Here is a 19,785-nt window from a genome sequence, read left to right on the forward strand (position 1 = left end):
TGAGTTGAGTATACAAGTTACGCGGCTTCCAACTCCATGTGAGATTGCTCACTAGGTCCAACGTCCGCAAGTTGACGGGTCACGAGCAGGGTTCATAGCACCGCACCCTCTGCAAAGCTTCACGGAGCCAGACTCGTACATCAGACGGCCTGCGGAAAAGCCGCACACGTCCATCGAAAATGGACTTTCAATCGATGATGAACCGCGCCCAGCACATGGGAGGAGGCGGTGGCAACGCGTCCGTATCAGACATGCCTCAACAAGACAACTCGGAGACGGTGTACATCTCCTCGCTGGCGCTTCTCAAGATGCTCAAGCACGGCCGAGCAGGTGTGCCAATGGAAGTCATGGGGCTCATGCTTGGAGAATTTGTAGATGACTATACCGTCTCGGTTGTCGATGTTTTCAGGTCAGTTCATAGACCCTCCCGCCTGATTGCGGCAGGCAGTTTCCAACTGATGCAACCATGTCTGGCGCCTGCACACAGTATGCCACAAAGCGGTACAGGAGTTTCGGTTGAGGTATGTTCAAAGCGCCGCGGGGGCCATTCATCATCAATGCACGAACTGATCCAGGTTGCCTCTCCGCTGCAGGCAGTAGATCCGGTGTACCAGACCAAAATGCTGGACATGCTCAGACAGACAGGGCGACCAGAGGCGGTCGTAGGTTGGTATCATTCTCACCCTGGGTTTGGCTGCTGGCTGTCTAGTGTCGACATCAATACGCAGCAATCGTTCGAGCAGCTGAACCCGCGCGCTGTAGCCGTCGTCGTCGATCCGATCCAATCTGTTAAAGGCAAAGTCGTCATCGACGCGTTCCGCCTGATCAATCCGAGCAGCATGATGCTCGGGCAGGAGCCGCGGCAAACGACCTCAAACATTGGACACCTCAACAAGCCGAGCATTCAGAGTCTGATCCACGGGCTCAATCGGCACTACTACAGCATCGCGATCAACTACCGAAAAACAGAGCTGGAGCAAAGCATGCTTAACAACCTGCACAAGCGCAACTGGACCGAGGGCCTGCGCCTCCGGGATTGGGGGCAGCACAAGGAGTCGAACGAGAAGGCAATCCAGCGCATGCTGAAGCTGTCGGAAGAGTACAACAAAAGCGTGCAGGAGGAGAGTACGATGAGCGCGGACGAGCTAAAGACACGGCATGTCGGCAAGCAAGACCCGAAGCGACATCTCGAAGACGCAGTCGAGCAGGCCATGGGCGACCAGATCGTGCAGAGTCTGGGCACGATGTGAGTATTCCACAGCGCCATTGGAAGCGTCTCCCGCTGGACGTGCACTGACGAGCATTAACTCTCGCTCGGACCGGCAGGTTACTTGCCGAATTATAAACCATACTGTGGCCTCCGACGGCGATTCATTTCCTGTATATCAGATCATTGACGTCGATGAGAAACAGTCCTTGTCCGTATCAGAATGATAGGCAGATGCACATGCATGCAACTCCTCCCGCCTATGCAACGCGGTAGCCGACTACGGGATGGAGGGTTGGATTGCTGTGCTATAGCTACATTTGAGCGATCGAGGCTGCACCTTGTGTTCAGACATCTCGGTGCGCTCCAGAATCTTGGCTGAGCCAAGAAGGGCTCTTTCCCTATTTTGCATCCGTGGCCCGTCTGCCTCAGACCACACGGCGAACCTCGAATTGCCTGCAGTAGGTGTGAGAGGGCAAGTGCAGGATGGAAGGTGGGTGGGCGTGTGTGAGCTTGTCGTCTTTCGCATACACGATTTGCTCTGTGAGCCTGCTGCCTTTCTCTCACCTCTTCACAAAGAAGATCTGCACGCCACAGACACCCAGAAGCATGATCCCCTGGGCGATGGACCACCACTTGACCCTCGTATTTGTGCTTTCGGCAGCTGTGGAGAAAGCAATCGTAACGTGTTGTTCGATGTCAGCGGCGTATGCAGGCAGGTGCGAGAGCATCTGACTCACTATTCCGATGCACGCGCTCTCTGACGACGAGGTATTCTTGCTCGTCCTTGATGGCCTGCAGTCCAGCTGCCAGATCCCTAATTTCCCGTTCTATCGGCTGCATCTCTCCGTCATCGGGCACATAGATGATGCCATGCACGTTGAAGCTGACCGTCTTGTCGCTGACGGTGCTAAACTCGTTCGAGAAGCAGTACTCGTATCGCCCGTCGTGCTGCGCGGTGAAAGAGTATGTCCCCGTGTCCTTGCGGTACAGCTCGTACAGCCGCTGACCAGATGGCTCGGTGAGCGTCGTGTCAATGTCGAGATGCCCCCCACCACCGCCTACTTGATAGGTCAGAGTCATCTGCAGCCAAAACGAAGACAAAGCGCAGGTGTAAATGTCAGCTGCATGCTCAAATACTCACGCTCATGATGCAAGACCACAGACGCACCTGGTCCCCGATGTGCAGGTCTTCGAAGAAGCACTCCTTCGAAGCCGGCAAAAGCTCGATCATGTGTGCCCGCGCCGGCAGCAAAGCGATGCACGCCAGAAGCGCAACCGCCAAACAAGCAGACCACATTCTTCGCGGCGGCAGCGATCTCCCCGAGGCGCCGCCCACCCCCCTGCTGCTAAACGTCTTTGCAGTATTCCTGCTCATTACGCATCTGGATGACGGCTCCAAGAACGTCCGTCGGCCCCCTTGGAGCGAAGTCGTACTGGGTAAGCGCGAGCTGGATGCAATGCGGCCGTCACTTTCCATTTTGGGAGGGATGGCGACCGGGCCTGCGCGCGTACGGCGGTGTAGCTTGTAGAAGCAGCGCGCGCCTAGGTAAAACTCCACGCAAGGTGAGGAGCTAGATGTCCAATCAATAGCTGTTCTTGTTCTGACCTTTGTGAAGCAGTGTCGTCCGGTGATGCGACGCTTGCGGTGTCGAAGAAGGAGCTTTCCATGCTTGCTGTCAGTAGTGGCTGTTCGCAATGTATGTCAAGCCCTGTCTGGGCTGCTGCGTAGCGCGCCGCGCTGTTGAGTGGTTGCCGCGGGCTACGGCCAGCCTGGGGGGTTGCATGGCGCAGGCGCGCGCAGAGTCAAGCTTGGGAATGCGTGGAGAGTGCGCCCCCGCCGGCTTCTTGGCACAGTACCAGAGCAAAGACCAAAGGGGAGGGAGGATACAACTCCATGACTGCCCCAGAGCCAGAACGAAGGACCATGGCACACCAGCACCAGATCCCAGGCCCTTCTCGAGGAGAAACGAGAGACGAGAACAAGAACAAGAACACCTCTAACCCTCTCCGTTGTGGGACTCTAACCCTCATCGTTGGACGGGGTCTTCACATTTTTTTGCGAAGTACAACACTTGCTACGAAAGGTATATTCGGCCCACTGCTACATTCAACCTCACAACTTTCGGGAGGAGCAAAGCAGACAAACAATCGAAAATGGCTTCCCAAGAACTAAAGAACGACCCTCTCGCTTCCGCCGGCAACGACCCCGGCGAGCAGGAGAATGACCCGCACTATGAGCCGGTCATCAAGCTCGAGAAGGAGGTCGAGACAAAGACGATGGAGGAGGACGAGAATGTTCTCTTCAAGATGTGAGTAGTTGATAGGTGATTCACGGCTGCTACAAACCTATGGTTTGGCCTAAGGGCTTCAATCCTGCATTCAGCATGCTCATACCGGCTGCAGCTTCTGTCGCTGTCAAAGGGGGAGCAACTCCTACCTGTTTCGATCGCGATACTCTGTGGTCCCCCTTCATGTATGCTGATCGTGACCTCCTTCGACTGTCAATGGCAGGCGTGCCAAGCTCTTCCGCTTCGACAAGGACAGCAAGCAGTGGAAGGAGCGCGGGACGGGTGACGTCCGACTGCTCGAGCACAAGCAGTCCAAGAAGGTCCGAGTCGTCATGAGGCGGGACAAGACGCTCAAAGTCTGCGCCAACCACTACAGTGAGTCTCAGTCACTCTCATGCGTATAGTGCAATGCAACAGCTCGCCTGTGTGCACGTAATTCCGCGTATCTATAGGTAACTGACCTGAACCTTTTAATACTTTCAGTCACGCCGGAGATCAAGCTGGCGCCAAATGTCTCTTCGGATCGTTCGTGGGTCTACAACGTTGCAGCCGACGTCTCAGATGGCGAAGCGACCGCGGAGACGCTTGCCATTCGATTTGCAAATTCTGAAAGTCAGTCCCGAAAAATGCACTCGCTACATGTCTTCTGGCCCACACAGCTGACTAGTCCGTACTCTCTCCTTCCTACTGTAAAGACGCCGAGCAATTCAAGACTGCATTCGAAGCTGCGCAGCAAGGCAAGGGCGCCGTCCTCCCGCCGCCGGCTGACGACGAAAGTAGCAAAGCAGAAGCCAAGGATGCGACCAAGAACGACGATGACGCCAGCGCAGCACCAGCAGCCGCAGAGGCGGCAGCGACGAATGAGCCTGCTGCGGATAAAGCTGATGAGAAGGAGGGAGCGGCAGCAGAGGAGAAGAAGGCAGAGTAGACTCCACATTTGTCATATTGGGTACTTACGGCATTGTGAAAACAAGGCGGATGTTAAGCGCAAGGAAGGCCTAGGGCGTCATGATTTAGACATTACTTCGTTCCAAGGCCACAATAGGCGTAATACATGCTAGTTATCCTCATCTCTGAGGTACACTGCGCACCATTGTTCTTGTGCTGCGTTCTTCCCTTTCCGCCGCAGAACGAAAGACCGTGAAAGTGCTACTGAATGTTGTGGCTTCCCAGAGGGTGTGAGCGTGTCTGTGCACATCTTCTACGTCCGCCTGAGCCTTCGCTTGTCTCCGAGCTCCATGAGGCCGGTTCTCCATCGCTAGAACCTGCGTAGGTGTCTTTGAGCGGTCGTATGAAAGCTCGTGTCGTCTGATCAGAGGCGGTCATCTTGGTTGCGATTTGGATCCCTAGAGATGAAAGATGCTAAGACATCAGGGACAGAAGGTCATGGGTTCTTGCCGAGAGGTGAGTGGCTCAGGTCAAGGCACTGGGGCACTGTGTGCCGAGGTGATGACATATGAGTGACCTTCGATCATTCATGCGGTGGCTTACACGGCCATCACTTACACTTTTTCGAACACTTACGCGTCTGTACAACTTAACCATGAGGTCTCATTGCTCGGAAGCACATACAACTGTTCGAGCTTGCAAAGGACTTCTTGGGAACTACACTACTTTCACCATGGCGGACAACGAGGTCGAAGCGCCACCCATCAATGTGACCATCAAAGGCCCGTCCGGACTCTCGCTCTCTGTCAGTATCTCGCCCGATGCAAACATCAGCAAGCTCAAGGAGGAGATCGCGAGCAAGCGCGAGGACTTCCCAGCGGATAGCCAGCGGCTCATCTACAGCGGCAAGGTGCTGAAGGACGGGCAAACGGTCAAGGAGTACAAGGTGCAAGATGGGCATACGATCCACATGGTCCGGTCCGCTGCTTCTGCGCATACCGCTCCGTCTGGCGGGAGCGCACAGCCAGCCGCGAGTGCAGCGGGCTCAGCACGGGTAAGCGCAGCAGGCACGGGCGCAGGTGTAGGGACAACGTCAGCAGCGACCAGCGCCGAAGCACGAGGTGTGCCGGCCAATTTCGGCGCAGGGCAACAGTTCACCAACAACCCGCTCTCGGCTCTGAACAGGGCCGACCTGGCGGGACCGCATATGGCCAATTTCAACCCGTTCGCTGGAACAGGTGTCAACTTGAACGATCCGAACATGATGATGAACCTTCTGGAAGATGAAGGCTTCAGGGGACAAATGCGCAGTGCGCTTGCAAGTCCCGAAGTTGTGGACCAGGTGAGCGGCGCGGGGTGCACTTGAGCCAAACGGCATCATTTGCCTATGATCGCTCCAGTGTGCTGATCATGCCATGATCATTCGATCTCCACTACCGCTCGGCCTCCGCATCGCAGATAGTATCCTTGAACCCTCAACTAGCAAGCATGCGCCCGCAACTACAGCAGATGCTGCAGTCTGAGCGATTCAGGGAGATGCTCACCAATCCGGAGATGATGCGACAGGCGCAGCAGATGCAGGCCATGTTTGGCGGCGGAGGCGGAGGAGGGTTTGGCGCCGGGGCTTTGTTTAGTGGACTTGGCGGTGCTGGCGGCGGAGCAGGGGGAAGAGGAGCAGCCGCACAATGGCCACCAGTCGGTGCTTTTGCGCCTAGGACAGGAAGCAGTGACCCCACGACCGGGACCGGGGCTGGGACTCAGGCTGGGTCGGGTGCTGCTGCGGGTGCTGCTCCATCTCCAGGCGCTGCAGGCGGAGCGCCGCCCAATTTATTCGAGATGCTGGGCCAAATGGGTGGCCTCGGCGCAGGTGGAGCTGGTGTGGGCGGTGCAAATCCCTTTGGAGGGATGAACCCGGAGCTGTGAGTATTAAAGGAAGTCAGCAGATGATGCTCATGACCGTACGAAGCTGACCGAGAGCATTGTTCTTCAAACAGGATGCGGAGCCTGATGGGTGGCATGGGCGGCGCGGGGGGGCTCTTCGGTGCGGGCGCCGGCCCAGGAGCAGGCGACATTCGACTGCCCGAGGAGCGCTACGCGACGCAACTGGAGCAGATGCAAGTGAGTGTCAACCATGCTATGCGGAACATATCCACTGTGTGCTCATGCTGATTTGTTATTCACATCCGCGGGCATGTGTATCAGGGTATGGGTTTCACAGATGGGGCGAGGAACTTACGAGCGCTCCTCATGAGCGGCGGGAGTGTAGAAGGGGCGATCACGATCTTGCTCGAAGGTGGCGCCCAGTAGCGTGCGTATAAAAGCTATGGTTCTCATACCTCATTCGAGTATGGAGCGCTTGCATCGTGAACGATGTTGCACTACAAAACGTTGCCTTTTGGACGAGTCTGTTTCTGCTTCATCTTCGGTTTGCGCCCAGGCTTTGCGCTACCCTTTCCCCTGCCCCTCCCCGCGATTGCGGTTGTTCCAGCGCCTTGCATCTCGTCCGCCATCATCTCTTGCGCCTCGGCAAGACGCTCCTCAAAGGCTCCTGGCCTCGTGCTGTCCCATTTGTACTCGTCGACGTCCCAGTCCTCCCCGACTCCGACGGAAAGCGCGCCAGCTCGCCTGAGTCGATCCTTGGTTTGCTTGATGCAGAACTTCACCTCGTCCTCCGCCGCTTCCCTTCCTTCGATGGAGACGCATCGGTATTTGAGACTGGTCACTTCGCGGAGGAGCTCCCACTGTAGCATTGTGTACCAACCAGTGTGCACCTGCATCGTGGCATTTACCCGAAATAGGACGACTGAGCTCACGTCGCAGTTTATTCATCAGAGAAGCTACTCACATCGATCCCCTGCCTCAATGCTCGCGGACTTGTGTCGTTGACAAGCTCTTGCACTGACGGATCAGTGATGTCCACCAAGAAAAATGAGGCCATATTGTCGTGAATCTTTTTGCCGTCGAAGATATGGCTTTTGCTGCACAAGCAAAAGAGCAGGGGGAGGGATATGAGATTTGAGCTTTCTGAGCAGATGATCTCATCGAAAGAGGTTGACTCACTTCGAAGTTCCTGAAGAGCCTGGCCTGGAGCCAGCTTCGCCATCCGCATCCATCGTCCTGTAACGATCATAATCGCCATCGCCACCGCCATCGACGGCCTGGTCCTCTTCTTCACGCATATCACCATCCCTACCCTCCACCCCTTCGTCCTCATCGTCTTCCAGAAGCGGGGTGGCGTCTTCCGCCTCCTCTGTCCCGTAATGCTTCGTAATCTTTCTAGAGCGCCGATAACGCCTTCGCTGATTGAGTGTCCTGAATGAAAGCCGCTGGAAGAAGCGGCTGTTCGGATCAGCGCGGACGTCGTACCCAAAACGAACCAGTGAACCTTTGTACGGTCCATCAACTATCTGATACGCGACGAGAGGGATGAGCAGCTTGCTACTCGTGAGCGCTTGGCGATCCTGTTTCGATTCGAATTGGTTAGTGAGGCGGGCGCGAGACCAGATGGGCTGCTCTTCGAACATTCTTTCCAAACGCTTCAGCAAGTCTTGCTGGACATTCTTGCGCTGAGCCTCAACATGTGGCGGAGGGCTCAACGGAGTTGGTGCTGTGTTGAGGACGAGATCTTGCTTGCCAACAGGCCGTGACTGTCTGCCCATTTCATCCTCGCCACCCTCGTCTGCATCTCCTTCCGAAACTTGATATTCATCATCACCTTCACCTCTGCCTTCCTCGCCGTCTGATGCCTCCTCGCAATTGTTCCCGCGTGCTGGCCTGGCGAATTGAAAAGCGATGGCCGAGTAGCCCTTCCACGAACGCTCGTTCACCCAGCGACGCCGGACCGTACCGTCACCTTGTGGTGTTTCCAAGATGCTGGCGTAGGCATTTTGTCGAAAGCTGGGCGATTCAGGCGAGATATGGACGGTGAGCAGTTGACAAGCAAGCGTCAGGGACTGGCTGAATATGGACTTACTAGTATGGGAAAGGTGGGTTTTGCTTCAGGAACCTCGCAGGAGGAATGAGATTGAGGTTGCTCTTCATGAAAGGAAGCATGGCGGGGCCTGCGGCAGCATGCGATCTTGCATCCTGAGCCGTCGCGCAGGGCACATTCCTGAGATCTGCAACATGCCTCTTCTTGTCCTTATGAGGTACCATTACCTCTACGAGATAGTCTTGCAGCTCAGGGTCGAATCGGAATGCACGCAAAGCCTGCGTGTTCATCGTCATCATCGCGGCATGGAGACTGAGTGTCTTATTCCCCGTGCTGGGCCACTGTGTCGCTTTGCGACGAAGAACCGTACCGTGAGCGTTGTCCAGCATCGAAGCTGCATATTGTTCTGCGTTCAAAGTAGCGGAATCGCGCCGCTTGCCTTTAGATCTTGGCCGGGACGTGCGTGCGGCACTCAGCTCTTCATGCATTTCGAACTGCTCGCCGATATCCATTTCACTGTCACAGCTTTCGTCATCTCGGTGCTGCCTCCTTCCCGCTGCGATTGCATTCTCATCTGACCAATCGGTCCCTTGCCTCAACGGCAGACCAATGGGGGCGTTCGCTTTGAGCACCTCTGAATCACCAAGGTGCACATGACCGACCTCCGGCTCGAATGCATATTCCGCCAGCGTCCTGAATCGGACAGTTTGCTTTGCCGTACCGACGAGCTCGATCATATATTCCTTGCACACTCCAGCATCTTGCCCGTCTATACCCGTCGCTCCACGCCGCTTCCACTTGCGACGGCGGATGCGGATGATAGGGTTGTTTGTGGCGACCACGTTGCCGAGGATCGGGTGCTTGTAGAGGCTGCTGTCGAGCTGGAATTCTGATGGAGTATTGAGAGCAGCCAGGGGCAGCTTCTTGCCAATCTCCGTGACTGCATGTTGCGATACGTGATCGTGTCGTGCCTCGCTATCCCGTGCGTGTCCCTTTCCTTTGTACTTGTTCGCGCCATGGGCGCCATTACGCGCAGTATCATCGGCTTTGGGCACAGGTGGGTAATACTTTGCACCAAGTCTGCACTCGACTACCTCCGCTCGCCTGTCCAGGAGGTTGGCCATGTGCTCAAGAGCGCTTTGCGGGTTGCTGAGCGGTGGCGGATCAGGCGAGAGTGTTGCCAGAGCACGTTCAAGACCTGATGGGCCTGGCTTATGCCTTTCCGCGGGTGGCAAAATGAAACCGGGATACTCAATGGAAAAGATGTTTCGCGTTGGAATATTCTGCAAAGGTGCGTTCAGCCGCTCATCTCCACCCTTCTTCGATAATAGTGAAAGCGCGTGCGCTTGTGACGGTGCGTCAATTGCTCTGGCTTTTCCCTTGTCCTTGGTGAGGGTGCTAAACTGCAAGAGCGGCAGACCGTTATTGCTTTCGTGAGCTTCACGGGCCTGCTGGGTAGCCTCTTTCAAGAGCCTCTCTTCTTCCTCATCGAAAAATGAAATGCCCTTCTGAGCTGCGCGTGCTTGTCGTTTCAACATTGCAGCACGAGCCAACGGGGGACGAGCTCGACCAGCCCTATCATCAACATTCGCTGTTGCTCCTTGCTCCTCCACACCAGGAAGGTTCCCGGCGGTGCCGCTACCGCGATTGCCATTGGTCTTGGCACTTGGCGAAGGCGAAAGACCATCCAACGAGCGAACTGCGCCTTGAGCGCCTGCCGATACCGCAGTTTCTTCGGCATTCCCGCTTCGCGTGGAACGCTGTCCAGACATACTGTACGCTTTCCCTGCTGCTGCGTTCGCAGACAGCTTCGCTAGCGCTCAGCCTGGCGAACCCTGCGCACAGCCGCTTCACCTCCACCTACTTGGGCCGCAGTGGGACTGTCCTACACCAAGCTTTAACCATATATATATCTTGTAAGCGCGACGCGACTTGCATCCCCGTCGGTGACTTCCACTATGCAGTTAATCGCCGATAATGCTAGCGCACGCATCCTTCAACAACACGAGTCAAGGTCACCCAACGTAACCCACTCTCGGACGCAAGGTCATCTTATAATGATGTATACAGCTTGGCCTCATTCTCTCTCCGCAAGCTCACGTCGGATGCAGTGTTGAGCGTGCATGGAGGGGAAGAAGTCTAGATGACATGCAATACTTGATGCCGCCGCTTGTTGAGTCTTCCGTGGCAACGTGGAGTTGTTGATAGGATCGCGCCAAAAGCAACGAACACGGGCCTCTCAGCCTGATACCTCGCTAGTCGAGGGCGCGCTCATTCCAGGCGAGGAATGAACCTCGGCTCACGCACACCTAGAGCCTACGAGTGTCAGAAAGGTTCACCTGCAGGCGCTCAACCCGACCACCTGCTGCAACAGCACCGAATCGACAGCCTGCCTGCAAGTCATTAGCCTGTCAGCGAACATGGGCGGGCGCGACCAAGCTGAGCTGGGAAAGGCGTGCATCGGTGCGCTGGAGCTTCGACATAACATGCTGGACGATTCATTATCCGAGAGCGAAGAGATGATCCGGCTCGCTCGCGCTGCGCTCGACAAGGTGGAAGAGATCGTGCAGGCGAGTCTCGTTCAACATCAGGTAGCATCGACAAGTGAGGCTCCTCCGCCAAACTCGCTCAAAGGCTTCGACACCCTACCACGAAAGGCACGTGATGAGCTCGAAGGCGTCCAGAGGATGATTAACGACATCATCGCTCGGGTACGGAGCGACAAGATGCGATCTGCTCAGCTGCGCTCGACCCTCTCCAGCATGAAGGCCGCCGTCGAAAGTGTTAATGCAACAGATTCTTCTGCGTCTATCTTTTTTCGCGCTGCCAATGGCGCCGGATCGACGGATTCAGCCGTCGCATCGAGCTCAAAAATGGTCTTGCCTTCTCCCGATCTGTCGAGCGACAGTAGCCTTACAACCAATCTGGAAAGCTCCGATACGCTTGCCTCCGAATCGCCGCCTGAAGTCTTGGAGCTTTCAAGGCTCCCTGGAGTCGCAAACTTCTTTCAAGTGGACTGAGAACGGACATGGAGACTCAACGCGCCCAGGCGAGTACTTACGCGGTCAAGTCTTAACCCTCCCGCCAATCCACTGCACATATGTGACGTTGGCGCCGAGACTCGAGAGGCGCCACCGCCCCACTGCACAAGCCATCAGTTTTTCCTTTCGCATTGCTCACATCTCAGCAAGTTGATCATGATCATTTCTCATTGCACGGCAAAGTTACAAAATCAAGCATATGTACACTAGAGATTCCGTTTAACGAGCAATACCCATGCCTTTGAACCCTGCGTCAGCTCACCGCGACTTCTGAGACTGGTTCGAGAGACTCTCTTGTGCAACGTTGTATGCGAGAATGACGGGAAAAGCCCATGAAACTGCGTATAGCACTGTACGCATTGCACCAGAAATCATCCTTTAGAATACGGGAGCTGCTGACCCCGCTTCAGCTAGAAAATCCAGATGGCTCACCGAGTCTGTACAGCGCCATACGTAGCATGAAAATCTGTTTCTTTCTTTTCTTCCGCTAGCCCTTACTCGAGACATGGCTTGATTGATGCGAATGTACTCCAGGCCATAGCGAAGCGTTAGGGCAGTTGACGAGAACACGACGCATGCACAGTTTTTGCCCCATCACTAGTCGAACTGCCATGCTTAATCGCCAAGTCGGTCTTCACTTTTCCTTTGCAGCCCGCCTGTGCCACCACGACACTCCCACCATAGTGCTCAATGAAGAATCGCAGGTGTTCGGCGTAACTGAGCATTCCCATGCGTAACAGGTGTGACTGCCATTTGGTCATCGGTGCCTACGGCACAGGCGTCACAAAGGCCCAGCTGAACCTCTGGATGTCGTGGAGCGCGAAAATCCCCGAACGGCTGACGCTGACCCGGCATGCAGGCTAGAGGCGAATGGAAGATCCAACTGAATGGTGTGCAATGTAACTGCTCCGCTTGCGAACAGGTTGACCTTGGAAAGCGACGGAGCGACCAGCGTTGTGGGCGAGACAGAGCCTGCGTTGCACGAGACTTCATTGTTTCTTAACAACTGTAGCCAGCCTCTACGTCCTCGAGAGTCCCTACAGAGCTGAAATTTATGTTGAGCCTGAAAATGAAGAGAAATAAACAGCGTGTATGAAGTGAGTCAATATCCGCAGGGCGGCTGCTCGCGCCGCGCGTTGCGCCTTCCGCTCATGCACTGCTCGCTCCTATAGACTCAAGCGTCCATACCTCTTATCCATCATTAAGGTCTCTCATTAGTTTACCTTTTGTTGTCAACTTGTCCGACGATCGCCGTCTCCTGGAGTCCTTCGCCTGACGGATTTCAAAGGATCTCGCCTGCGTTGGTCGTCGCTACGCTCTTTCGTCACCGATCCAGGCGTCCTCCTTTTTCAGCGTTTCGGGCTTCCCGTTGGGATGAGTCTGGCCACCAGTTGGCTCGAAGAATTTGGGATGACGCTCAGCTCCCAAAACGTCGCCTCGAGTGAGTTGGCATGCTCTTCAATCTCTCATGCTGCTTTGCAATACCCGCTCGGGCTTATGTCTACTCATCACCGAATTACTGTCTGCAATACAGTGCGGTCGCTAATGTACTTGTTCTTGATCCTGCCGAGGCCGGCTTGTGTTCTTGATCACAGAAATTGTGGCCATGGTGCTTCACTATGCACCATCTTGACGATGATGTTGCCAAGCCGATATGGATGTTAACACGAAACGAGATATATGGGTTGCGACATCCTGAAAGCTCCACATTGCCACTATTTATAGAAGATTGTGAATGGCGTGTGTTCCGGTGGGGTCGTTCTCGGCCGATAGGGCTTGCTTGCGTCCTCGACCCTCGTGACGCGTCGCAAAGTGGGTCGCGTAGTACGCGACGCGACTCGACTCTCAGCAGTGATAGAGTGCGCCATCCATACAGTCAGTAATCTATGCACGGCGTTTGCGAAACGATGGCACGCCCCTCCTATCCTCGTCCCAGTCTCAACCACGTATATTCTTGTTACCTGGTCAAGACGTGGATGAAACGCAGAGGAGGAAGCTACGAGCAAAGAGAAGCTGGCGCCATATCCCCCGACCCTCCTCTGCCTCCAGTGCTGTCGTGATCACGTGCGAGCGAGCCAAAGGGTGCACTCGACGACACCTGCTCCTCTCCTTGTTTCGCCAGCATGTCGACCGCCGGGATGAGGGTGAAGCTTGACATTAAGAAGCAGTTCCACAAGCAGCTCGAGGGATTGCCGTCAAAGAGAGAGATGGATGCGGTTCTCGATGAAGGTGAGCGCGCTCTTTGGCCTGAACCTTGCACAGACCACTGGTTGGTATCTGACTTGCATATTTCATCGGCCTCGGTCCGCTTGCCCAAACAGCTTTGTCCATATGCCAGAAATGGGCTATTAGCCCTGAAGATCTTTACTTCCAGTGGGAGGCGTACAGCATGGACCACGACGATGCGGCGCTCAGCAGCGAGAACATGCGCTCGCTCAGGCGTGTGGTGGAGCAGCGCCAATTAGCAAAAGCGCAAGCTACACCCCGCGCTGGTGCTCCCGGGGCCAAGTCAGCAAAAAACGGATTACTGAGCACTGGCAAGAAGGCGAGAGCCAGCTTTGGTAGCTTGTGAGTACTTACTCAGGCCATGCTCTAATAGTGGTCGCGAAAGGGCGCGCTGATTGCACAGCTTATTGCCAACGCGTTTGCAGACTTGGCGGCGACCCCACTTCTGGCAGTCCACGTACAGATCCAATCACCCCCTCCCGACCGCCCTCGCACACATACGGCAGCACTCATCACCGCGTCAGTAGCAGTGGTGGCTCGTCAAAGCACGACACTTCCAAAACTCCTCTTGCGTCACGCGAGAACTTGGTGAAACGCAGCACAATCCTCCCACAGTGTGAGTCGTCTCGGAGCGTCATCCAGATGTAGACCTACCTCTGCCATGGAAGAAAGCGAGAACTGATCTGTATGCCGTCCTGACTGATATGCAATATCCAGCAAAACAAGGACAAGAGCGCATGGACATCGACATGGATGACAGGTATGACCTAGGCGACAAATCTGCCGACATTCGAGGCGCGACTCTGCGGCGTGAACATGCATCTCTCGAATCCCAAGCGATCGAAGTCGAAGGCATCAAAGCCGCTGCTGACGACCGACACCATCACCTCCCCTTCCAAGTCATTGACACTCTCAATGCCCATCTTGACACCCACGTCGATCCGGCTGTCAGGAAGGGGAAGGTCTTCTTAGGCATGAGCATCGAGCCGGAAAAATGGGCGTATCGGTACATGTTCGAGCAGAAGAGAGCCTACACTGCGGGTGAGTGGGTGTCGAGCAAGCAAAATCTCATCGAAACCTCCCAAGCTGAGTCACTAGCTGGCCTCGACAGCTCTTGACGAGCGCATCGATCGCATGGCCGATGTGATCGAAGAATTTTACGAGCTAGGACCCAACCCATTTGGCGACCCCACGGTGCCATCGCAGGACGACATTTATGTCGTCGGCCGCATCTGTCCCGCTGTGCCGCCGCCAGTGGAGGTGGCATCCGTCATGGAGACAGCTCGGTGGGCGAAGACGGGCGTACCGAAGCTCAGCGAGGCTGGAGTTGTGCTAGAGACCAGCAAGAAGATGGGTGATGGCGAGCGCGTCTCGCTCATGTTTGAAGCGGACTGCAAGGTCAGGCGTAGTCCGCCGGCGCCTGGGGCAAAATTCGGTGATGAGGATGACGGACTTTTGCGAACGGACCGCTTCGGTATCTTTCCCGGTATGCTCGTCGGGCTCAAGGGACGGAATGGGACGGGCGACGCGTTTTCCGTGCAAGAGGTCTTACTGGTGAGTGGGCGTTTGAGAGAAGTCAAAAACGTCATGTTCGCGTGCTGAGGCAGGTCCCTTATTCTGCGACCTCGCAGCCACCTAGATTACCCGAAGGCACAGAAGAGATGAGACAGCTAGAGAAGTTTCAGTACAGCACCAAGAGCATGAATGGCCAACCGATGAAGATGATGGTTGCCGCAGGACCTTTCACTTCCGACTCAGACTTAACCTTCGGTCCGCTGGAAGCCATCATTCAGCAAGCTCTCAGAGACACCCCGGATATCCTGATCCTCCTTGGCCCCTTCTTGTCGCGCTACCATCCTATACTTCAATCCGGTCATGTCGACGAATTCCCGGAGGATATCTTCAGAAAGAGGGTCAGCGATCGTTTGGACGAGCTTTTGAAGGCGACCAAAGGCAGCGGACTGAGGATTGCGCTGGTGCCAAGTACAAAGGATATTGTATCGGCGCATGCTGCGTTCCCACAACCGATGTTCGAGCACAATTCGAAAAGCGATACAAGTTTAGGAATGTTTGACAAGAGGACAAGCCTTCCTGTGAGTACGCATAGTTGATCATCCCTGTCATGTACAGTTGGTTGATTGCTCTCTTGTGGGTGCGTACAGGATGACAAGCGTCTCTTCCGCTTGCCGAACCCGTGCGCAGTCTGGATTAACGAATGCTTTGTCGGTCTGTCGACGGCAGACGTGCTCAGAGATGTACGGTCAGAGGAGATGGTAATCCAGGTCGAAGATATCAAAAGCTCGAACGCGTTTGAGACTGCTACACCTGACCCTCTTCTGAGAGTCTGTGGTCATATTATCAGCCAGCGATGGTGAGTTGCCTTTTCAAGCGCAGCATCGTTCTCCTGGTAAAAATTTCGATTAGCTGATCTGATTGTCGTCGCTGATTGTCCACCTCGCAGCTTCTACCCGCTCTACCCGTCCTCCCCGGCTTCCAATCCTCCCCTGCCGCTCGACATATCTCACGCACACCTGGCGGACTTTGTCACTGTCACGCCTGACATTCTCATCCTTCCGTCGGTGCTGAACCCATGCAGCAAACTGCTCGACCCAACTATCTGCGTCAATCCAGGTGCCGCTGGTGGCAGGAAGGGCGACCGTGGCGGAACAGTCGCCATGGTCACCATTCGACCGCAGCAGGATTTGCGCGAGATCATCGAGCAGGCAAAGTGTGCTGGACAGTCGGAGAGGGACCGTATCGGATATGATATCCCTGGCAGGACGAGAGTGGACATTCTCAAGCTGTAAATGAAACAAGCATTGGCTATTGTATTTCTACACATCTTCCCACGTTTCGATTCTTTTCGACTTAGTAACGATTGGAAGTCATCGGCCACCATTCCAGTGGCATTCAATTGACCTGCCGTCGAATGTCGTCCAACCAGGATTTTGTGACATGTTAGTTCTCGTTTGCCCCAGCAGAAGCTTGGCACGACCTCAAGGCTGGCGTTCCTTTCTCTCACCGCTTTGCTTGATTCTCGTGACAGCGTCTGCGGTTCAGCGGCCATTTCCTCTTCTTTACCTTTGCGCTAAGCTCAAACATGCGTGTTGCAAGAAGCCCAGTCGCGTCACAAACGCGCAAACGTCGGTTCAATTGGAGCGGTGTCAACGTGCCGACGGCTTTCAGCAACCTTTCGTTGTTTGATGTTTGCACATCGACAGCGATGGGTTATCTCAAAGCAAACGTGATTGTCATACTCCGTTTCAAGCAATCGATCTGCTGTGCGACACTGAAGTTCTTCTGCAAACGACTCTGCTGCATCCACTGCCTTCTCTGTTCCCTGTTTGCTAATCTCTCCTGTCTCCAGAGTTCTTGCTGTTGTGATTCAATTGGAAAGGCAGAGCTGAGAAAGATGCTGGCATATAATCAGCTCCGACTACGCAGATTGGTCATGCCCGTCTCCGTGAACGCGAATCTGACGGCTGACTTGCTTGAGATTGCAACACCTAAGCCCTCAGACTTGAAGCACGATGCTCATCGGACGGTTGATCGCTCGCAACGGCTCGGCTCAATCAAAGGAGGCCCTGGTGGGAAAGTCGACAAGGAGAGCTGAGCAACCTGTTCCCGTTGACCTCGTAAGGCCCGCATCCTCGCCAACTGTCGCATCAAATGAACTCGAGTGCCACCCCAAAGTCACCTCAAGAGCCAATACTTCATCGCCTGCCTCGTCTAACCAGTTCCGTTCGTTGCGCGCCACTTTAGCCGCCAACCGTGCTAACACCGCACAGGGACTCGCCACCATCGATCTGTTGGTAGCGCCGATGGACCTGACCAGTGAAGAACTGTCGCGGTGGCTCATGCGCGGCGGTGGTGCTGAGCGAGGAGCAGAGATCAGCGAGGCGAGCAGCCCTACGACTGTGTCTGCCGAATCATTCAGCTCGTTTCCAGAGGAGAACGAAGCATTGAAAGAATGCCGAGCCGACGTGCAGAGGGAAAATGGCAACGAGGCAAGGGTGGTTAAAGCAGACGATGCCGGACGGGTTTCCTCACACGCTTTGCGCGAAGGGTGAGCCCAAGAGAGCGCGACTCCTGGACATGGGATCTGAAACTCTGCATCCTTCAGGAGCAAGGCTTCAAGCTCTAGCCTCGGCCTCCACCAGCGCACATCGTGCTTCTCACGTGGAACCAGTAGCATATCCACCCTGAATTTCGACCTTGATCCCACGCCAGTCAGCACGCGTTACCCTGCTACGATCCCACCGATGCGATTACCTCGCAGCACTCCAAGATCTTCCCCTGCCTCATCAGTGGCCAGCATGTCTTCGAGCAGCGGATCTCAGTCCAACAAACCGGTCGGTACGACGAAGCCCACGAGTAAGGCTACGCACGATGGCCCTCAGCTGCTGCCTTTCGGCTTCACCGCTCATGAAGCTACCGGCACTGCGAGAAGGAAAGGCGAGTCAGATCAAAGCCTTATCGCTCCAGAATTTCACTCTCTGCTTTCAAACGTGTGGGAGCCTGAGAGGATACGTATGAGATCGGAAGAAGCACATGTGCTCGCGCGCGAGTCTCAAGCTAGTGAAACTGGACTAGCTCCTTCTCATGAGCGCGTCGAGTTCCCCTTTAAAGTTGCTTCGTCATTGCATCTTCCACAGCAGCCGCAAGGACTGCGTCTCCGGAGTGATCCCTCATCTGAAATAGTAAGCCGCAAAGACTGGCCCGGGACAGCCAACGATGCGGGCCGATGGACAGCCCCACCCGAGGCGTCAAAACTCGCGTTCAAGAAAAAGCGCAGCTCTATTCCCTTTCCTGCCTGTCCTGATGTGGCGTCCAGCCCACGCTCGTCACTCGTCATGCCATTGATACTGGAGAGCTCTATGGGCATGAGGGCCTTGGGGAATGACATCAGGGAAGAGTTGGCACTATCTCCATCATCTGCTCAATCCACCGCGGTCGCTCATCCAACAAGCGATCGGTCGTCATTGCAACACCCATTCGAGCGACATTCGCCTCCAACGGAATCGTCTGCTGCTGTTTCTCGCTTCATCGAGCTTTCAACGCCACGCAGCAGTCTGCTCTTGGATCTCGACTCGACGTTGGTTGGCAATCCCGCTGAGGATGCAAACGACAAGGTGGACATGAGACTTTTGCCTCCCTCTGACCGCAGCCACTTCGCAGACGCATCGCGCTCAGCAGTTTGGGTAAGTGTCGCCGCCTGCATACACACACGGGATTGAGCACTAACACCATCCTGCTCCTTTGCGCACCCAGCTTTGCATCGAGTCGTTACTGTCCATCTTGGACAACAGGGCGATGCACCCGTTTCTGCTTGACCTCGTTTCAAGGCAGATCGCAGCCTTCATGTGGCTGGCTGACGACTCATTGCTGGGAGCTCGTGTACTCATAAAGCTGTCGCAGAGCACCGAGCAATGGACACTGCACAGAGAGCAACTTCGCGAAGATATCCTCAAGATGCGCCTGCTCAAAGGCGGCAGACCGGAACGATCTCCGTTCTTGGTCGAGGCTCGTGCGGCTCTCGCGGAGTACCTGGGCCTATCGACGCAGCACGCTGGTCCATTTCCGCTCATTACCAAGGCTTCTAAGGCCATCAGTAAGCGAATGTGGACGCGGCGTTTGCAAAACATGGTCAACAAAACGACCCGCCACACATCTCCGCCTGGCCTCAATCCCCAGTCGATGGATCAGAAAGCACAGCGTTTATCCGATCTCGTGGCAGTATTGCTAGACAAGGGGCGCAATTTGAACTCTCGTAAATTGCCGATGGTGTCCAAGGAGGACGCCAAGGAGCTCATGCACCAGATCGTCGTCCTCTTGGCGCTCGGCGATACGATGCATTCATTCCAGCCCAAATGGACAGACCTGAGCATCCTTCGCATGATGCTAGAAGCTCGAAAGGCCAAATTCTCCCCGCGTCTGCTCTTGGTGATCTCCGCTAGTATCCAAGCATATTACGCCATGAAGCTTCCCAGCGCGAAGCTGCTTCCTAGGCACCCGAACGTTGTAGAGGCTTTCGGTGCCATTCTAGATTTAAAATCCACAGCCCTCAACGCAGGGGCTGCAAGCTTACTTCACAATATGTTCGCTTGATCGCGCCCGCCCTCCCATCTCGCCATGTAGCCCGCAACATAGACGCAGCTGCTCCGCTCCTGAGAACTATTTCGCTATTTCTCTTGTAATCGA

General features: G+C 55.2%; 9 protein-coding genes across 9 annotated transcripts; 6 read left to right on the forward strand and 3 right to left on the reverse strand.

The window, feature by feature from the left end:
* Positions 1 to 38: 38 nt before the first annotated feature.
* Positions 39 to 1,422, forward strand: K437DRAFT_257929 (putative RPN11-26S proteasome regulatory subunit). The gene is made up of 4 exons (XM_013386551.1): positions 39 to 409; positions 488 to 521; positions 594 to 1,246; positions 1,327 to 1,422. Exons 1-4 carry the CDS (start codon positions 180 to 182, stop codon positions 1,343 to 1,345), a joined length of 936 nt encoding a protein of 311 aa, XP_013242005.1. The 5' UTR covers positions 39 to 179; the 3' UTR covers positions 1,346 to 1,422.
* Positions 1,423 to 1,770: 348 nt separating this feature from the next.
* K437DRAFT_226289 (supernatant protein factor, C-terminal domain-containing protein) lies at positions 1,771 to 2,585 on the reverse strand (the record flags this gene model as incomplete). The annotated part of the gene is made up of 3 exons (XM_013386552.1): positions 1,771 to 1,871; positions 1,948 to 2,290; positions 2,379 to 2,585. The coding sequence occupies 3 exons, from the start codon at positions 2,583 to 2,585 to the stop codon at positions 1,771 to 1,773; spliced, it is 651 nt and encodes a 216-aa protein (XP_013242006.1).
* Positions 2,586 to 3,421: 836 nt separating this feature from the next.
* On the forward strand, positions 3,422 to 4,318 carry K437DRAFT_213915 (putative YRB1-ran-specific GTPase-activating protein; the record flags this gene model as incomplete). Its single annotated transcript, XM_013386553.1, has 4 exons — positions 3,422 to 3,519; positions 3,722 to 3,873; positions 3,982 to 4,110; positions 4,194 to 4,318. Coding segments are annotated over 4 exons (504 nt in total), but the record flags the coding sequence as incomplete, so codon positions are not given.
* Positions 4,319 to 5,031: 713 nt separating this feature from the next.
* K437DRAFT_257934 (ubiquitin-domain-containing protein) lies at positions 5,032 to 6,776 on the forward strand. The gene is made up of 4 exons (XM_013386554.1): positions 5,032 to 5,728; positions 5,845 to 6,305; positions 6,381 to 6,504; positions 6,589 to 6,776. Exons 1-4 carry the CDS (start codon positions 5,120 to 5,122, stop codon positions 6,691 to 6,693), a joined length of 1,299 nt encoding a protein of 432 aa, XP_013242008.1. The 5' UTR covers positions 5,032 to 5,119; the 3' UTR covers positions 6,694 to 6,776.
* Positions 6,712 to 10,162, reverse strand: K437DRAFT_295394 (uncharacterized protein). Its single transcript, XM_013386555.1, has 4 exons — positions 8,360 to 10,162; positions 7,447 to 8,283; positions 7,232 to 7,364; positions 6,712 to 7,157 (listed from the first exon to the last, which is right to left on the reverse strand). The coding sequence occupies exons 1-4, from the start codon at positions 10,087 to 10,089 to the stop codon at positions 6,765 to 6,767; spliced, it is 3,093 nt and encodes a 1,030-aa protein (XP_013242009.1). The 5' UTR covers positions 10,090 to 10,162; the 3' UTR covers positions 6,712 to 6,764.
* A 206-nt stretch (positions 10,163 to 10,368) lies between these two features.
* K437DRAFT_257936 (uncharacterized protein) lies at positions 10,369 to 11,616 on the forward strand. The gene has a single exon (XM_013386556.1). It carries the CDS (start codon positions 10,738 to 10,740, stop codon positions 11,335 to 11,337), a length of 600 nt encoding a protein of 199 aa, XP_013242010.1. The 5' UTR covers positions 10,369 to 10,737; the 3' UTR covers positions 11,338 to 11,616.
* On the reverse strand, positions 11,451 to 11,955 carry K437DRAFT_165545 (uncharacterized protein). Its single transcript, XM_013386557.1, has 2 exons — positions 11,791 to 11,955; positions 11,451 to 11,708 (listed from the first exon to the last, which is right to left on the reverse strand). Exons 1-2 carry the CDS (start codon positions 11,863 to 11,865, stop codon positions 11,565 to 11,567), a joined length of 219 nt encoding a protein of 72 aa, XP_013242011.1. The 5' UTR covers positions 11,866 to 11,955; the 3' UTR covers positions 11,451 to 11,564.
* Positions 11,956 to 13,311: 1,356 nt separating this feature from the next.
* Positions 13,312 to 16,421, forward strand: K437DRAFT_257937 (DNA polymerase alpha, subunit B). Its single transcript, XM_013386558.1, has 8 exons — positions 13,312 to 13,587; positions 13,680 to 13,926; positions 14,010 to 14,200; positions 14,302 to 14,625; positions 14,696 to 15,138; positions 15,216 to 15,677; positions 15,747 to 15,955; positions 16,046 to 16,421. The coding sequence occupies exons 1-8, from the start codon at positions 13,482 to 13,484 to the stop codon at positions 16,389 to 16,391; spliced, it is 2,328 nt and encodes a 775-aa protein (XP_013242012.1). The 5' UTR covers positions 13,312 to 13,481; the 3' UTR covers positions 16,392 to 16,421.
* Positions 16,422 to 16,900: 479 nt separating this feature from the next.
* K437DRAFT_165581 (uncharacterized protein) lies at positions 16,901 to 19,774 on the forward strand. Its single transcript, XM_013386559.1, has 3 exons — positions 16,901 to 17,650; positions 17,708 to 18,785; positions 18,856 to 19,774. The coding sequence occupies exons 1-3, from the start codon at positions 17,115 to 17,117 to the stop codon at positions 19,690 to 19,692; spliced, it is 2,451 nt and encodes an 816-aa protein (XP_013242013.1). The 5' UTR covers positions 16,901 to 17,114; the 3' UTR covers positions 19,693 to 19,774.
* Positions 19,775 to 19,785: the final 11 nt, after the last annotated feature.

The sequence above is a fragment of the Tilletiaria anomala genome (genome assembly GCF_000711695.1).
Source record: "Tilletiaria anomala UBC 951 chromosome Unknown K437scaffold_71, whole genome shotgun sequence".
NCBI lineage: Eukaryota > Fungi > Basidiomycota > Exobasidiomycetes > Georgefischeriales > Tilletiariaceae > Tilletiaria > Tilletiaria anomala.

Coding starts and splice junctions, on each gene's coding strand:
- K437DRAFT_257929 (XM_013386551.1), top strand. CDS start 180: ATGGACTTTCAATCGATGATGAACCGCGCCCAGCACATGGGAGGAGGC. Junction 410..487: donor TCGGTTGTCGATGTTTTCAG/GTCAGTTCATAG, acceptor GCCTGCACACAG/TATGCCACAAAGCGGTACAG. Junction 522..593: donor GTACAGGAGTTTCGGTTGAG/GTATGTTCAAAG, acceptor TCTCCGCTGCAG/GCAGTAGATCCGGTGTACCA.
- K437DRAFT_257934 (XM_013386554.1), top strand. CDS start 5,120: ATGGCGGACAACGAGGTCGAAGCGCCACCCATCAATGTGACCATCAAA. Junction 6,306..6,380: donor GGAGGGATGAACCCGGAGCT/GTGAGTATTAAA, acceptor TTCTTCAAACAG/GATGCGGAGCCTGATGGGTG. Junction 6,505..6,588: donor CGCAACTGGAGCAGATGCAA/GTGAGTGTCAAC, acceptor CATGTGTATCAG/GGTATGGGTTTCACAGATGG.
- K437DRAFT_295394 (XM_013386555.1), bottom strand. CDS start 10,089: ATGTCTGGACAGCGTTCCACGCGAAGCGGGAATGCCGAAGAAACTGCG. Junction 8,284..8,359: donor AACCCACCTTTCCCATACTA/GTAAGTCCATAT, acceptor TGAATCGCCCAG/CTTTCGACAAAATGCCTACG. Junction 7,365..7,446: donor GGCTCTTCAGGAACTTCGAA/GTGAGTCAACCT, acceptor TTGCTTGTGCAG/CAAAAGCCATATCTTCGACG.
- K437DRAFT_257936 (XM_013386556.1), top strand. CDS start 10,738: ATGGGCGGGCGCGACCAAGCTGAGCTGGGAAAGGCGTGCATCGGTGCG.
- K437DRAFT_165545 (XM_013386557.1), bottom strand. CDS start 11,865: ATGTCTCGAGTAAGGGCTAGCGGAAGAAAAGAAAGAAACAGATTTTCA. Junction 11,709..11,790: donor TATGGCGCTGTACAGACTCG/GTGAGCCATCTG, acceptor CAATGCGTACAG/TGCTATACGCAGTTTCATGG.
- K437DRAFT_257937 (XM_013386558.1), top strand. CDS start 13,482: ATGTCGACCGCCGGGATGAGGGTGAAGCTTGACATTAAGAAGCAGTTC. Junction 13,927..14,009: donor AGAGCCAGCTTTGGTAGCTT/GTGAGTACTTAC, acceptor ACGCGTTTGCAG/ACTTGGCGGCGACCCCACTT. Junction 14,201..14,301: donor CAGCACAATCCTCCCACAGT/GTGAGTCGTCTC, acceptor TGCAATATCCAG/CAAAACAAGGACAAGAGCGC.
- K437DRAFT_165581 (XM_013386559.1), top strand. CDS start 17,115: ATGCTCATCGGACGGTTGATCGCTCGCAACGGCTCGGCTCAATCAAAG. Junction 17,651..17,707: donor TCACACGCTTTGCGCGAAGG/GTGAGCCCAAGA, acceptor TGCATCCTTCAG/GAGCAAGGCTTCAAGCTCTA. Junction 18,786..18,855: donor CATCGCGCTCAGCAGTTTGG/GTAAGTGTCGCC, acceptor TTGCGCACCCAG/CTTTGCATCGAGTCGTTACT.